Genomic DNA, 17,712 nt, shown 5'->3' with positions numbered 1-17,712 from the left:
ATGGCAGAAAACTGTTCCAGCTGGACAGTATTGTCATGCTAGCGGTTTGTCCAACACAGTTTCAGTTAATAATGTTGCTCTCGTACTGAATGGTAAAGAACGTATCGCGATGTTAGGCGCTATGGGTAAACATCAGTGAGTTGAGTGAGCAGAAGTGTTTAAATACGTATGCTGAAAATTGCATTTTGGGAAAGGTCAAGGAGTATGCAGTGCATGGTGGCCTGTGGAGTACTTAGATGGGGAGTTGAATTTTTTTTTTCAGGTCGCAAACAATTTGTCTGTGGTTATTGGAGTTGTCCTCAAAGGAGAACGTTTGGTCTCACCCACAAAACTGCACAACAAAATATCATCTCTGGCGTATTTAGGTAATGTGGATACTATCAGACGCATGAAGATTGCGCAAAACGTTTGGTAGCCTGGTTTCTCAAGATTGATAGGTGTCCTGAGTGTCTACAGAAGCACTAGGAGAGTATGCATACCCCTGTACACCAGACATCCGCTTCTGAGGGCTCTTGGATAAAAAAAAGGGTTACATTTTTCAGGGCCTTACTCCACCTTGACATATGAGATACACTGTGCTTCTTGTTGATTATGTTCTAAAATGGTTGTATCACTCTTTCATAGTGTCGATTGACACTGAGACAGTTATCAAATTCTTGAAAGATATTTTTATTCTGGAAAGCACACCTCAAATTGTGGTACAGACTGCAGTACGTACTTCGCACCTGACTGCATGAAGACATTATTTTAAAGTATGGGCTTTAAACAACTGAAAGTGTCTCAGTTTTTGTCTTCCTCTGTTGGGTTGATTGAGCATTGTAACAGAATCATTGAGGAAGGCATACGGACTACCTTAAATTCAGGTTTAGATGTGAGCGCGGTTGTTACTCAGAAAGTTAGGAATTACAATAGTTCCCCACATTGCACTTTTTTATCACTAAAAGGTAGAGAGATGCCTGCACGAATTAACAAAAGTGAGAGTATTTGCGAAGAATTTTTATAGGAAACACAGTGAGGTTAGACCAGATCTAGTGGTAGGTGGACTGAATAATGTTTAAAAACTCCATCAGAGCTGAAAAATGGGAGTCCAAGTTCACTGCACTAGTGCGTGTGGACAAACTCAGCAAATGTGCTGTACTAGTTATAGGAAAAGGTTGGTGGAACAAGAGGAAGTTGGCGATGCCTAAGCCAGAGCAGGTAAGCATCATGATCAAGAGAAAAGAATCTGTTCACACCTTTGTAGCCGATAACCAGGTGCAGGTTCATGGAAGGTTTCCTGAGAGAGGGAAATTGCCTAGTGAACGTGTGGGTGTGAGGTCTGTTGATGCCTTTTAACTCTCATAATTGTTACCCAAAGTGTAATCTTCATGGAGAGGTCTTACTATGATAAGTACTGTATATTTATTTACTTTTATTAGTTTTTTTAAAAATGTTTTTTGTTTTGTTCATTTTGTAAGGGAGGTAAGGTGATGTAGTGAAGTGCATTTTAGGTTAAGCATCTCATATGCATTCTGTATGCACGTGCAGACTTGCGTGCATTGTTATGGTTAATTATGCTTTGTGTTGTGTTTTGTAATGGTGGCTCGCATGCTTAGCAGACTCTGTGTGAAGATTCTAACCGCAACCCTCAGTTGCTGTTGGATATCTGAACCAGCTGGACGTGACAAACCTTAGCCAATACTGTGTATGAAATAAACCTGTATGTTAATACCTGCTGTGTGGACCTTCATTCGTCATATACCCCATTCATGTTGTGGAACAAATGGGACAGATGTGGCTAAACAAGGAACAGAGTGAGTTTAATAGAATGCCTATTTAAACACATTTTGTATTAAAAGGAAATGTTACTAATTTAACAAGAAAGGAAATGTTACTGATTTAACAAGAAAGGTGTTGCATCATTCAGCACAAGTACATCAATATTTGCATGTTACGTATGAGGCTAGCAAGAATTAGATAAATGTCGGACAGAAAAAAAGTACTTTCCTGTATATACAGTTACTTTCTTATAAAAAAACACATCAGAACAATGAAATAATGTAAACACAGGACCATGATTGACTTGGAAGATGATAATACCTTGGTAATAAAGCAGCAACGGGTGATAAAAGACAAATCAAGTAGAATTTGGGCTCTTTCAGCAATCTCTGCATAGTCCAGTAGGGGTTAGATGGTGGGTTACAAGTTGGACAAGATGAATTATAAATTAGAGCCACAGAGAAAAACAGAAAGATGCTGAAGATAATGGAAGCCACATTGATCCAAGTCTAAAAAGAAATAAAAAAAAGGCCATGTAAGCTTATTCAGCAATTCAATACATTGTACTTTCCCAAAGCTCAATTTTCTTTGGTTGAAATCCTAATACTTTTTAAGGAGGCAGAAACCTAGTGCTTTTGAAGGAGTCAGAATTATATTAGTGTTGCTTGTGGGAAATAACACGTCAGTTTAAACTGCGCACAATATGCCTGGAAAGTTTCAAACAAACTGGGAGTCCTCCACAAAGATAACACTGTCCTGCTCAAACGTTTAGATAAGATTAGCCAGAATACAGGATATTGGACAACAACCCAGCTTAGAAGATGGTATAGATTCTTTGTCTTTTTCGCTTCAACAAATTGCACAAGTACTCACTTCAAAGATTTGATTGCATACAAACTACTGAGACTTCTCTCTAAGTCCTGATTGAGTGTAATGAAATGGAACATACTACTCAAAATACAGTCGAACGATGAGCGTGTGCGGGTTCTACGTAAAACCATGTTTATTGTTAATGAGTACTTAAGAAATATATCACCATCTATGAATATATGCAGAAATACACACACCCAGACCACCCTCTATTTCGTTGACCAACTTTACAGACTGCACCCCGAGATTAGCATAATCCCATGATTTAGATGGAGATGCAATAGGATGGGCAGATTTTTGGAAGCTGCGCGATCTTCATCAAGTACACTTTAGAATACAGTGGATTTGCCTCTATAATGAAATTGTGTCTAAAGAAACCTATAACCCATTGTGTTCCCTCTTATTCTATTACAGAGATGGGTCACAACATATATAAAACTGAGCTGTCCTAAGGTAAAGCAACTTTGTTTTATGTCATCTCTGTAGTAGTCACGCCCATTTACTTTGAGATACTAGGTGTGGTGTTGTCAATGTGTTGTAGCTGGCAAGCCACTGCATTGTGTTAATTTTATCAATTTACCAATGGCGTAAGATCTAAATTTCATCCAAATCTTACATCCACAGTAATTATGTTTTGAACATGACTATGTAGAACTATAGTGTACCCTTGTAAATTAGCACCCCCCCCACTGATTTACCGCCTTTCATATTCCACACTTTACCTTCCTTGTCAAAAACCTTGTCCAACACGTATCTGATCTAAAAATCAATTCAAAGTTTGGAAATACAGAATGTCAGAAACCTTCCAGATTTAGTTACGTTTCCTGCAGCATTAACTGCTTGACAGCTTCTAGGCAGTATATTGCAGAGGTGATAGCAAGTTTGGGTCACCATAGGTCTCCTAACAGTCCCATTACGATCCTTAGGAGATAGAACTACAGACCACATGGAGTAGCGGAATTGCTGCCATTTGTATCAAATTTACTATTGAGAACTCCACTCCTGATCAACCGCAACCCATACTGCAGGTCTAGTGGCTGGAGGGGTTGTAACACATGTTGGCTGTCCATATCAAAAACAAGCATCAACAAATGTAGGGAGAAGGATATTAAACACCCTTTCTCACAACATTGGCTTGTTGAGAATTATTTTACTGTACCATTGACAGTTGTGGTTATTGTTATATGAGTGGGGAGTTACTTTCTTTCATACTTGTATTTACCAGTCAAGATAATATAGAGGGCCCTACTCATTATTCTTACACTACATCTAGCTCAATAAATATTTGTTGATATTTAATTGTAGCTACTTAGGTGTTGACTGGGCCCTAATTTTTTTTCAATACATCCTAATAGCACATTTGATGCTCAGACACAGATAGAGAAAAAGTGGAAGTACTGCACCGTATTTTGACAAATCTACAACCAAGCAACAAGATAAACATACAAAGATTGTGTCTGTTAGCAGACCGGTCTGCAGGTTTTCAGAAAGCTTAAATGGCAAGAGTACATTACATCAAACGTTAAACAAAAGATGTGTTTTAAGTGGAAGCCTTCTGAGTGAGACTGAAAGGATGAGTAACACCCACATTATTCTCCTGAACAATGACAGTGAACAAATTAAAGTATGAATACTACTAGATTTTCATTCCAGAATATTTCCGATCATGAAAATATTTCACACTGCTCTTCCATGCCTGTATGGTCAGAAAATCGCTTTTAATATAGTTTATTTTGAAAAGACTGTTAGTGTTGGAGAGTTTTTCAATGTACAGTTCACATACTCGCTCTAAAATCAAGCCCATTAATGAAAACGCATAGCTTCAATTAAGTTAGGTTAATTAACACGCTGTTTCTTGAATTTGCACACCAGGCAGGTTTTGCACACCCAGTGGTGCATGTATGATTGAATATCAGGACACACGCTGTCGAAAAGTACGAAAGTATATCCATTACAGAGTACTTATGAGCAAATACTTAAAAAGCTTGACTGTTTGCCGCAGTATGTTACAATTGAAATAACCACCATAGTTCATTCAGATTTTGTTTACACTATGGGCCAGATGGACGATGTTTTTGGCAGTTGCAACAGGGTTTTAGGCCCATTTGCGACAGCAAAATACGCGGGGCCCATGTACCAACCCTATTTTGCGAGTTGCAAATCAATTAGCGACTTGCAAAATAGGGTTAGCGACTCGCTATTAGGAAGGGACATTCCAATGGGCGTCCCTTCCTAATACCGACTCCAAAACCAATGTATGAATTTTTTCAGAACGCAATTGTGGTCGCAAAACACTCGCAGTTTACCACCTTTCTCAGAAGGGTGGTAAGGCACTTGCAAACAGGAAGGGGTCCTTGGGGGACCCTTCCCCTTTGGGAATACATGCACAATTATTTTTTGAGGGCAGGCTGTGGTCCCAGGGACCACTGCATGCCGTTATAAAATGAAACTTAAAAGATTCATTTTTATTTTTTAAATGCATCATGTTTTCCTTTAAGGAAAACGGGCTGCATTTTAAAAAACAAAAACTGCTTTATTTAAAAGCAGTCACAGACATGTTGGTCTGCTGACCCCAGCAGGCCACCATCCCTGGGAGTGCTTGCCATTCCCAAAGGGGTCGCAAATTTCGACTGACTCATAAATATTCATGAGGCATGCAATTTGCGACCCCATTGGGAATCGCAAACAGTGTCTCAGACACTGTTGTACATTGCATTTTGCGACTCGCAGTTTGTCGCAAAATGCTATGGTCGTACATCTGGCCCATAGTTTCTTATCATTCTGTTTCTCTCTCTGCCCAAGTCTCTTGAAAGTTTACAATATGAACTAACATTGGCAATGCCAATTTGTCTTACAATTTTTAAAGAGCGAATCTGCAGGCCCTTGAAAACCAGCAATGAACACTTTTCTGACGAACGTGTCAGTATCTAATGCATTACTAGAGTCCCTTGTATCCAACTCAAGTCTTTGCTGTAGCAGGCTGTAAAACCTTTAGCTGTTTCTTGAGGTCCCATGAGTCAGAATCAAATACTTGATTATAGGCTGCAATACCTTAAGCTGTTACTAGTGCCCGAGGCACACACAAGTCTTTGTTGTAGAAAGCTAATACACCATAAGCCAATAGTAGAGGTCCTTTAAGTCATACACAAATGTTTGCTGTACCAGGCCGCACTATCTTAGGGCATTACTCGAGGTCCAATGAGTGAGGAATAAGTATCTTACAGGCTTCCACCATTTCTCCCTTGATCTCAGGAACCAGAGAATTATGAACAGATCAGATTCCCTAAAATTTCACCTTTTGTTTCAAGTGGAAATGAAAAATTGCAAGCAATCTCAACTGTGCGTTCATTTCCATCACACAGATCATTGAGTGCATCCATTCTATATATTAAGGTACATATTCCCTTCGGCAAGTCTAATGAATTCTGCTTGTTTTCTATCTCCAAAATAAACATCTCAATGCTGGGTTGTGATGATGATGAAAATTATTATTGAGTATGTTTTCGAGGACCTCAATATAATATTTACAAGTAGTAGCAGTCACTAGTATATACAAGACAACTATATTGGTTACTTACGGAACAGCTCTCCTGTTTAGCTGTTCTCATGTTCATGCAAGTCAGCAGTCACCAGTATGTGCATGGAGCGAGGGATGGAGTGAGAGAGAGAGAGAGAGAGAGAGAGAGAGAGAGAGAGAGAGAGAGAGACTGAACAGGAAGGTGGGGGAAGCGAAGCGAGAGTGATGACACCAAGTGAGAATCAATGAAAAGAGAGCGGAGTTGGAAAGCAAAGAGGGAAGAGTGAAAGGACAGTGATGATGATCGAGTGTGCTCATAGCATCAAGGGGAACGGGGTAAGAAGTCGTTTGTTGCCGCAGCATCAGCTGGAGAAGGACGATGGGAGCAAGGCAGCTGGGTAGACAGCTAGAAAAGCTGACACAAGAGGCGAAAGAAGAAGGGCCATGCTCTCTCTCATAGTCCTAAAAGTTCATACAAACATGAATAAGTACCAACAGTTTGCTGACTTCCAGCACTGTAAGGCTGCAAATCACCAAATCGAAACACAGTGACACCAAAATACTCTAGCGGTGGGACAGACAGAAGAATAAGCATGAAAGCCATTGCATCAAGAGGAAGGAGTTGAGAAACACAAAAAGCCATTGCATCATGAGCAAAGGGCAGTTCCAAAGGCAAATCTATGGTTGTATTAAATACTGATACCAACATGTCTCCAGCGAGACCTAAATGTTTCTGTTGGTTCCACGTATTTCTTTCAGTTTGTGTCCATCTCATTTTATTAAGTGGTTTCAAATTCACCTACAGCACCACTTTAAACCTTCTTTTAAGACTAACTGAACTCTGAGTATTATATACTACAACAAGTAAACATAAAAAACTGACACTATAGCTTAACTGCCCTTCAGGGCTTACGTTACATGCCTTATAGTGAGAATAGTTTTTTTTGTCCCAGGACAGTTATGGAAGTTAGAAACTCCCTTGTGAGTTGGGTACTGCAAGAGCCAAGGGTGCATTATTTATTATATCAAATTACGGTTTCATCTCTATTATTTCAGTTTTCTTTGTGGTGAAAAGAATTATATTCTTTGACAGCTGCCATAACAGACTACCTATTCAGGGACGTAGCGTCGGGGAGGGGTGAGGGGGCGGAGGGGTGTTGGGGTGTTACACCCCCCTAATAAATACATTCAGCAGTAGATAGTTGGGTACAGGTGCTTTAAGTCGGGTATGGAGAGGTTTTTTGTCGAATTTCACTTGGGATTTTTACATACACATGCAAACACACACAAACACACTCTTGTCTATGTTTAAATGTCTTAAAATTGTTGTTTTACAAAATATTGAGTTGCAAGCATCCCCTACAATACGGACTCCTCTCCCTTCCTAGTGTTCCTTAAGGACCCCTCCTGCCCTACTTCTGTTAATGTATTTTAACCCCCCCCCCCCCCAATGTTACTGAACAACCCTGAGCCTATTTAAGTCTCAAATCCCACTCCTAAAACAAGAGAAAAATCATTTTAAATTATGGGTGCACAGTTTAGGGGTCTACACAGAGACATATCAAAGGGGTAAAGCAGTAGTGTAGCGACAACCCAATATTAAAAACGTGACTTCTAACAAGGGCACCTGAGTGATGAAATGTACTTAACATTTGCTGACGCTAAATACACAACTGCCAAAAGAGAAGATGCCTGCGGTTAGCATCCCCACAACAAGGGCAAGCATGGCAAGATAGGTTAAGAATATGAACGATATATATGCATGGTTGTTAGTACATTTGACGTCTTCTTTTCTAATGAGACGAATAACAATTTCTTGCCCAATATGATAAATTAAAGAACAGCGTTTAGTACTGTTGCTGAAACCTTACCTTTTAAACAGCACAGATATATCAATTTAATTTCACTATAATGTATGAGTACACAGCTTGACAGGTGGTGATATGGCAAGTTGGAAGTTGGTCCGGGTGAGTGATTGCTCCCCAGAGCAAATGGGATAGTCCTAAGATATTTAAGCTTATGACATGTTAGAGGTTAAAACATATAGGTGCATAACCTGGAATGTGAGGGGTATGGGAACTGCACAAAATAGATACAGAATCCACATTATGTTTATTCACAAATTACACTTTCTATGTGCTGAAGGGATCAAAGGGAAAAATTCCTCATATGCAGTGAGAGCAATGGTATGGATAAGCACAGGGTTCCCTTTTTTTGCACAAACAGAATCCGTGCTGGTGGCTGGAAAACATGACAAAGTGAAGGTGCTGTTAGTTAGTGTCTGCTCCCAGAATGTCGATCAGTTAGACTTCTTAGGCACATTATTAAACATGGTGGCTCATGAGGTACATCCACACATGTTGATAGGTGGAGATTTTAATTGGTTCAGGGCAAGATCCCAACCAACACTTCCCTCATAGTGAAGGGGGCAATGGGAATCTGGATGAGAAACTGGGGGCTGGCAGATGTATGGATGACATGTAACCCTGCAAAACCTTTGGTTTTAAACATGTAACCCTGCCATCAGGGTGCATTCTAGCTACTCACATATGCATGACTTACATGCCAAACGGGGTCATGTTTTCTGTATTTGACGTATGCTCACCCAGGTATTACAAGTCAAACAGCTTGGCAGAAGAGCTTCTGATCACAACCCCCTGGTAATGCAATGGAAATGGGAAAGCTGAGGGCTGTGACTCCTTCCTGAAAGTTGCAGGCAGCGGCCCCGATAATCCAAAGTTTAGACATGAAATAAAGGAGGAGATTTGTATTTTTTTGTGTGAAAATGAAGACACAGTGATCGATGCCCTAGTGGAGTAGGAGGCATTTAAGATAGTCATATGAGGCAACTGCCTGAGTACCTTACATAGAGTGAAGGCAGTCCTGGAACAGGAACTGTTGGGTGTCGAGGTCTGACTAAGGGATTTAGAAAGAGCACATCCAGGCATTAGGTCTGGGAGATCATTAGTCTGGCTGATTAGACAAGCTTTGTATGGGACCCCTATCATGAAAATCCGTTATCCACAGTGCAATATGGTATACAGCTAACACAAAATAATCTTTCTTCTCACACTACTCTGAAGTATATAAGCAAACAAATGCAATAAATGAACAAGTACCTCAAAGACTACCTGGAGGCTGTTTCCATAACTCTTCAGACTTTAGATGAGCAGGATGAACTTGAGGCCTTGAAGCGCTAAACTTGCTCACTTATACAAAGTGGCAAAGAAAAAGTGATGTCTACCTGCTTCAACTAGAGAATTTGTGACTGTTTCGCTGTGAAAGCCGCTAATTGCCAATAAATGCATATCGCCCACTCTCGAAGCTAAATGTCAACTCTGTGGGGTCCTAAGCAAAGTCCTAGTGAACCATATTTTCTGTTTTTTACCAACACTGATCTATTCTAAAAAGAGAGGATTCATACAAAGGTGGATTACTTCGTCCAACATAAAAAGGCCCTCCTTCCATGCTTTGGACGTTTTTCCTGCCCCCTATCCCCAACCTGTAGTGGTCTCTATCAATCGTTAAGAAAAGGCCAGACTCACATAAGGCAGAAGTGGGCACCTATTAAGGGGGTCCCATATCCCCATATTATTCTCCATGGCTATAGAACCCTTTGCTAATAGCATTCATGCGAAGAGCAGAATGAGAGATTTGCTGAGAGTAAAAATAACGCACTTCATATCACTGTACTAGAACTACTTATTGCTCTAGCTGAAAAACGTACAGTCAGACTAGGTACAACCTGAGAGAGTTTGCTGAGCTGTCAGGACTTAGAGTAAGCTGAGCTTAATCCAGTATTTTTATTTGTCTCATCCAACCCGACTCAGAAGCAGGGACTGTTCCAGAACTCTCTTAGGCGTTAGTTAGGGCACCTGTAACATTTATGAATTTAGGGGTACAGATATACATATACGAAGCTTATGTTATTGACGGCAATAATTGCTGAATGTTTGATCTATGAAAGGCTGTGTCAGCTTTGAAGATTGTTGACATTCTAAGTTATGGATGTGGCAACATTATCCAAAATTGTGATGTTACCAAGACTCCTGTAACTTTTGACAACCTACTGCTTCGGCTCCCAGTACCTATTTTCAAGGAAATAGATACAGTCTTGCTTGAATTGTTTTGGAGCATAGACAGGCGTAGGGTAGCCATGTGTAAACTTTATCTCCTACGTCCCAAGGCAGGTTTGTAGTTGCAGATGATGAGCTCTACTATATCTGTCTAACCCCGATGAGTGGTAACATTGTTTTTAGACACACGCTCCCCAGAAGACAAGTTGGTGAACTTGAAAATGTCAGTGTCTGACATAATCTGACTGCTTCTCACACATAACCATTAACCATTCTTACACATAGGCCCAAACTGAGGGGTCATGCTACAATATTGAGGTCAGCTATGTGTAGCAGGGCCTGGTGCACAAGGACCGGCTTGACAGCAAAATAAGCTCCGAGGGTCCTGATGTGGAGCTTACCTGGCTTGGGAGGACAGGATGGATCCATAAACTGATGGCTTGGATTTCAAGGAGTAATCACAGTGGGACTCCTGTACAGTGAAGATGTGCAAAAGCAATTTCCTCCAGTAACTCAGAACAATGGGATACCCGCTGGGCAGTTCCTGATGTATGCTACTGTTGTTTGAATGATACGCAGGTTGTGGTCCATGGAGGGCGCAGAGCCCCCCTCATATGGGATTGTAAACGTATTGCTCACACTAGGAACTAAGGAGGAGAACAGTGATACATTTATATAAAGTCTTAGTGGACTTAACCATGTTTGATTTGACTGGCCTGAAAGAGAAATTGTCCAGAGACACTAGCAGGAATCTTGAAGACACAGACTGGTCACTAATTCTTACCTACACCCTGAAGGTCTTTAAAAATCTCAGATTTAAGTACCTGCAATATAACACCTACCATAGGGCATACTTCACGCCGACGTGGGAGAGCAAAAGATTCCTTTTACCATTAGCAATTTTTTAATGCATGTTATGATTATGCCCGACTGCTGCAAACTATTGGAAAGAAGTCACAGTAATACTGACGGAGGTGAAAGGAAGAACATCCTTGCTTTAGGAAGAAACATTCCTTTTAGGGCTGATGCTGCAATCTCCAAAGCAGAAAGATGACAGTAAATTTATAAATCTTGCTTTGCTGTTGCTAAAAGGTGTATAACCATGAACTAGAATTCACCTCAAGCACCTGATGTTGCTTGATGGAAGGAGGTGGTGAAATTAGCTGACCCGGAAAGCACAGTGCTGCTCGTAAAGAGGAAAAGGGGACTCAGGGAGGAGACATATGTTCAGTTCTGGGACATATTATTAGTGAAGCTACAAAAGAGGAGAATGATTGACGGGAATATCTGAGAGGGAAGCCCAGTTTGATTTCCACATCTGTTCCAAGGCTCTTAGTGAGGGTAGCAAAGACAGTCCCATGACTGGAGGCTCATCATTAGCAACAAACTCTACTTGACCAGCTGTGAATGAACTAAACTGTTGAACACTGATCCCTTTCTCTTGCAACCACTGAATGTTGTAACAGTTGCAGCTCTTATAAAAGCAAGCAGGAAGGTTGGGAAAGGCACACACCTGCTCTCAAGAGATTATCCTCTACCTACGCAAGCATATCACATTAAAGATGAAGACATAAGACTCTGAGTTATATTATTCGTCATTTTAACTATTTGATTATCACCTACCTTGTTACATGAGATGGAGCGAGACCTACTGCACACGGTGATATTGTAAAAGAAAATAATGTCTAAAAGTTCTAGTAATGCAACAAAATTGTTGTATTAAAAGTTCAGGAAGCAAAATGCGATATGATTATTAATTTTCAATGTTATTGTGGTTAATAAAACAAAGTTATGGGACATCAGCTGTGGTTCCCACTTAATTTCCCATGCCCCAAATTCTCATAAAGCTTTGTACTGTTTATTTAGGACATAATGCAATATGTTTTCTCAAGGACGCACAAAAATGGACAAGCAATTACGGGAACACCTCTTACCCATGTTTTGGTTTCAATCCCAAGATGGCTCATTATAGTGAGAAGAGCCAATGTGGTGATGGGTGTTCCCCATGTAAACAAATCCACATCTGAATCTGAGTAAGTCTAAAAAGAGAGAAAGACAATGCAGTTGAAAGACTATGGCACACATGGATTATCACATTACAACAAATGGATGATATAACTTCAGACCTGATTCACTCACAAAATAAGGAATGAAGAAGCAAACCAAGCTTTGGTACAGGGCATCAACCATGTTCATCCAAAACATGTATGGCTGGTACTCCTGCGAAACAAGCACAAAAATAATATTGTCTGTAGTCATGACTCGATATATTCTATCTCTTGATAACTTAAAGCAGCAGAAAGAATGTATGACAGAAATGGGCAAAGTTGTTCCTCTACTTCTGACCACAAACATAAGGAAGAGAGTCATAGATGAGAGAAGTGCACTTAGACAATAAAACTGAAAAGTGTCTAACAAGCTTTAAGAATGTCAAGTTTTGATTTACCTGCATATTCGGTCCACTTTTATAGAGATGTGGGACTGCCAGAAGCACCTCTGCTGGCACATCTTTGTCAAGTACACCAGTAATGAGTTGGGGGAGGGATGAGAAGAAAAGATTGAAGAAGACCAAGTACCACTGGTCAATCATTGCAGATCCAGAGAAGCCACAAAAGAACTGGTACCAAAACAGGAGGGCAACAAACATCTGAAAAAATAGTAACAAACGTGATTTGGTCTAAAAATTAAGTGTCATTTTTTTCCTAGGTTCAATTCAGCCGATAAAGTCACGACTGGACCAAACGACAAAGTTAGGTTTGAGGGATATGCCCACTATCAAAAGTAAACATTTACATTAAAAAGCTCAATCTAGATCACTGGTGGTTTTATATTTTTTATGGCTAACTTTGGCACTCTACAAATACTTACTTAGATTCTAATAAAGTACCATACTAAAGATTACTGGAACTTGACATCTGATAATGTATCTAAACTTCTCAGTTTCTCTCACCAACAGAAACTTTCACCAACAAGACATGCTACCCATCCTGTCCACCCATGATGAGAAATACCTCAACAGAAAGAATTCTGGCCCAGGTGCACTAGATCGCTTTGCATCAGGGCAGTACTTCTCTGTGTGTAATCTCTACTTATGGTAAAAGCTTTTAACTGTGGCAAAAGTACACTCCAAAACTAATATATAATTTCTAATCCACACTTTATAGCAATTACCAAATAAAAAGTTGCAGCTCTTTCTATATTTCTATATAAGCTCTCTTAAACTGGTGATTTCACCAGCTGGTGTGTATCCATGTATACCAGCCTGTGCTAAGTAAACACTGTCTTTCAGTGGGGATTTGAGATTCACTTAACTGCTACACTGGAACTATTATCCTCTAGGGAAGTGGATGAGTCCTGAACTGTGGCATTGATTTGGAACCACGTAACTTCAGTCGAATAATAATCAAGTAATTATCCAATGGTATAGATAAATATTTTCTTTATTTGTGACTTCTTGTAGTACATCTTTTAAAATTCAGCACTGAATATCAATCCATGTAGAAAGGAAAGCCAAGTCTTCTCCAAAGGCATTGGAGAAGAATTGGTTCTCCTTTCTACAGAGTTTTAGGAGTTTAAACGTTGACGTCATGATTGTCGTAGCCCTCTGATGAAGGTACGAACAGTCCCGAAATGCACTGGGACAAGAGTTTAAATATTCATTCAAAACTTGATGAATAGTTATTGCTGAGTTTTAAAAAGTGTACTGCAAGCAATCATTGTTTGATTAAAACTTAACCAAAGCAACTCAAACTGCAAGAAATATAACAGGGCACCGGGAATCACTCCAGAAGATAATGGGAAGCACAGTTCATAAATCACTACAATCTAGGCTGGTGACAATCCCCGGTGACAAGCATAAGTGGGAAAACTGGAAAAAAAATAACTGTACTGTCAACGGGGTGCTTTCCACGTGGAGTTTCATCACCATTCACACCATTATCATGAACAATCATTTGTACTGGAAAAAAAGTCCACTAGACACCATGGACGTAATTCATGAAATGAACAGGGCATGTGGCCAGACTGTCCTGGCATCAAGCGGTTGGGGGGGTTCACACCAATCTGTTGGCACTAGAAAGCTGAAAGTCTGCCAGATACCCAGGATGTCATATACACAATGAATGGAGTAGGGCTGGATGACCTTTCCAGTATTAGGCCTCATCTGCCACCTCAGGTCCCCTACAGTATATACAGAATTACTGCCAGTCCTCGTGGGAAACATCGAGGGGAATGCACTACAAACATCAAAACGATGTCCCAAAAACAATTTCCTCTTATTTCTCATGGGGAAAGCTACAGCATTGGCGTCCGGGGTCAGTCAGCACATAGGGAACCCTAACAATCAAGATTTTTCTGAAAACCAGAGAGCCAAAGGAATCCAAAATTCGGCGACTTCTGAGGAACCCAGCAATTTAAAATTGTATTCTATTTAATTATTAACATTGTATATTCCACAGTATTGGAATTTAAACAGCTAAAAAAGATTTAAAAATAAATGCAAACAAACAATAACATATCTTAACTAAATAAAATAAGTAAAACATAACCATTGAATCTGACTATGTGAAAATGCCACGTTTGGTTACCATTGGGAATATATAGTGCACAAAAATAACATGTATAAGATCCTATGAAGGACAAGTACATATATTACAATGCCTGTTTGTGAGGGTAATTGGACTGTGAATAATCTGCAACCTCAAATCCTCCTGTTTTAAACTTTATTAAAAAACTATAAATATATACTTAAATAGCTTTAAGATAAAATTCATTCAGTTGGTAGGAAGATATTTACACAGTCTCATCCTTTCAATTTTTATACACTAATTACAATCATATTGATGACTCTATGCTCTAATATGTTTCTTTAATCAACTCTTCTATAGACATCGACATGGTAGACACAAAGTCAAGATCTAATATCAAACAATTAACAACATTATTTACACCTACGTAAAATGAAGAGTGATGTTGTAATTAAACTATTTCCTAATACACAATGTAGTTTAATGAATCATGATCACTAGTGTTGGACTTGGCCCTTCTGGCAGGTTCACCCCTGAAACTTTTTGCTTTTAATTGTGACCTGGTGTTAGTGATTTTTGGCTTCTGCGCAGTTTACCACTGTGTCCCAGGGTAAAGTGCGTGCGTGTAGTGAGGTTGGCCTGCCCTCCCATAGGAATGCATGGGGGAATGTATGTGTCCCTGGTAGTTCCTGATGCGTGGGGAGTGCAGGTGCAAGTTTGGTATGTGCGGACTCGTATGAATAAATGCTGCGCGATGATGTGTGCGGCGTTACTGTAGCTAGTGTGGAAGTGCCACTTCTAGACGCTAGCATAAATGTGCAGTGACTGCCTGTCGTGTGATTGGCTGGCTGAGGTCATGCGATGGGCTAGGGAATCCCCAGAGTCAGGATGAGTCAGCCAGTGGTGAATGGGGAGATCAGCAACCCGATGGGTGGGAAGAGTACACCTAGGACCTGAATAGAGCTGGGCTTTCCCCACACAATGCTGGCTCCGCCCCCTGTGGTGCGACTGATGACCCTGGCCTGTCCTGTGAATAGGGAGAGGGGCTGAGCAAAACAAAGTGCTCAAGAACCAGTTGCATCTGGTTCGCCCCTCCCCTGTACCTTGAGACAAAGGTATTATGTGTATAAAAAGGGGCTGTGTCCCCTTACAAAATGTTCTTTGCTGATCCTAACTTGAGGGGGGCCTGCTGCTGCTGGGCACCAGGAGAGACCGCCACTGTGGACTGCCTCCCTGCTGGAGGGCCCTGTGAGCTGGCCCCTAGGCCCAGTCTTTGCCCCCTCCTGCATCTGAAGACTTTTCCCTGGACCTTGTCTTCCAGCGCCTGGGGAGCGCTATACCTTGATTTACTGAGAAGCGCCTGCATTTGTGGCCAGCAGCGCTGAGCTGCGATGATTTGCGGGGGAACCCCGACGTAGGGATTCCCTCGCTTTTTGCTGTGTTCGTGGCGGGTGCCCACCCCGCATTGTGGCGCTCGTTGGCAGGTGCCCACCCCGCTTGTTTGGTTTGGTTTCGCCGCGGGTGCCCACCCTGCTGTATGGTGTTGTTGCGAGAGAGCCTACCTGTAGGAGAGTAGGGTCTGCTATCCTATGGTCACCCCAAATTTTTGCTTTTTGCTTCACTGGTTTTTGACATATTGAGGCTGTGGGCCTGCTAATCAGACCCCCAGCCTGCTGTTCTCTCTACTAAATTAACACTATGCACTATAGGTGCATAACCAATTGGAAGTGGATCACCCTGTGAGCCCCTGTACCAGTGTACACTAGGTACCCAGGGCATTGGTGTATCTAAGGCCTACCAGGGGCTGAAGCATGTATTGTGCCACCCCTGGCCTGGCCTAACAAATTTGACACAACTGGCTGATCACTCAGCTGGGGTAAGTTGGTGTATTGGTCCCAGGCCTCAGGGATTCCCGCCGCGTCATCGACAAAGCTGCGCCGGGATTGGTTCCCGTCCCGCAGCGGCCGCGCTGGGATTGGTTCCCACAGCGCGGGTCTCGAAGTGCCCAGGAGACTCGGCATTGCGGCTGTAAGGACAAATAAGGTTCCGGAGAGGGCCCCGCCGCCATCGGAGACGTCGGCGCAGCCTCCGCTTCCGCCCGGTGAGTGAGGGAGGGCCGCTCCAATGAAGGGGCCCTGGTTATCCTTACCGAGTTCCCCCGAGTGGGACTCCAACGTTACGAGACCCCATTGCTTTAAGAGCCTAGAGGGCTCCAACGTCCCCCGCATAGGTTGTCTTAGAGCGCTAGGACGCTCCCAGTTACGGGGGTAGATTGTTTTGTTAGAGCCTGTGTGGCTCCAACGACGGGGGCAGTATTTAGCAGAGCCCAGAGAGGACTCCCACGAGGCACATTTGTGTAGAGCCCAGTGTAGCTCCAACGCGGGGTGAAGTTGTTAAAGAGCCTAGTAGGCTCCAACGAGGCACATTGTTTGAAGAGCCTAGAGGGCTCCAACGTATGCCGCCTTGGTTGTTTTAGAGCGCTAGTGCGCTCCAACAGGACTGGGGCATATTTGTGTTTTAGAGCCCACGAGGCTCCCCCATTGTCGTAGGGCATTCTAGAGCCCAGAGAGGGCTCCAAAGGCATAGTGGTGCCCAAGCATTTTTCCAGCTGCCCAGCACTTAGTGGGCAGCTGCAACGTTTAGGTTGGGCCCTGTGTTTTACGCCTTGGCTTGCGCAGCCTAGCCCTGACTTTGCTGGATATTGGGCATTTCTGCACCCGTGAGAGGCCAGTTGGCCTGGGGGCAGTTTCCTGTGTTGTGCCCTCACCTAGGGTACAAAATCACTGTTACCTGTGTGCTTTTACGCCTGTGCATTGCCTATATGCTATTTTCATTCCTAATGTGATTTATGCAATGCTTTGTGTATCCCTCTAGATGTATTTTTATACCTAGGAGGCTGTTACCTAGTATAGTCATACTAGTGAGTTCATGGTTCCCTGCGTGATATTTTCCTAAGGTGGTTAGG

The 17,712-nt window shown here is 41.8% G+C and overlaps 1 protein-coding gene across 1 annotated transcript in view; it reads right to left on the bottom strand.

Annotated features, from left to right (window-relative positions):
* The window catches only part of ATP10A (ATPase phospholipid transporting 10A (putative)), an 831,750-nt gene that overhangs the window by 13,504 nt on the left and 800,534 nt on the right, over positions 1–17,712 (bottom strand). Inside the window, exons 17-20 of the mRNA XM_085622881.1 lie at positions 12,668–12,868; positions 12,361–12,441; positions 12,156–12,260; positions 2,080–2,267 (exon numbers count right to left, since the gene is read on the bottom strand). Of these exons, the coding sequence (XP_085479007.1) occupies positions 2,080–2,267; positions 12,156–12,260; positions 12,361–12,441; positions 12,668–12,868 (575 nt within the window). The remainder of the gene's footprint in view (positions 1–2,079; positions 2,268–12,155; positions 12,261–12,360; positions 12,442–12,667; positions 12,869–17,712) is intronic.

The sequence above is a fragment of the Triturus cristatus genome, chromosome 8 (assembly GCF_964204655.1).
Source record: "Triturus cristatus chromosome 8, aTriCri1.1, whole genome shotgun sequence".
In the NCBI taxonomy this organism is placed as follows: Eukaryota; Metazoa; Chordata; class Amphibia; order Caudata; family Salamandridae; genus Triturus; species Triturus cristatus.
The sequence above is the reverse complement of the archived record's forward strand: the minus strand, read 5'-3'. Positions and strand labels throughout refer to the sequence as shown.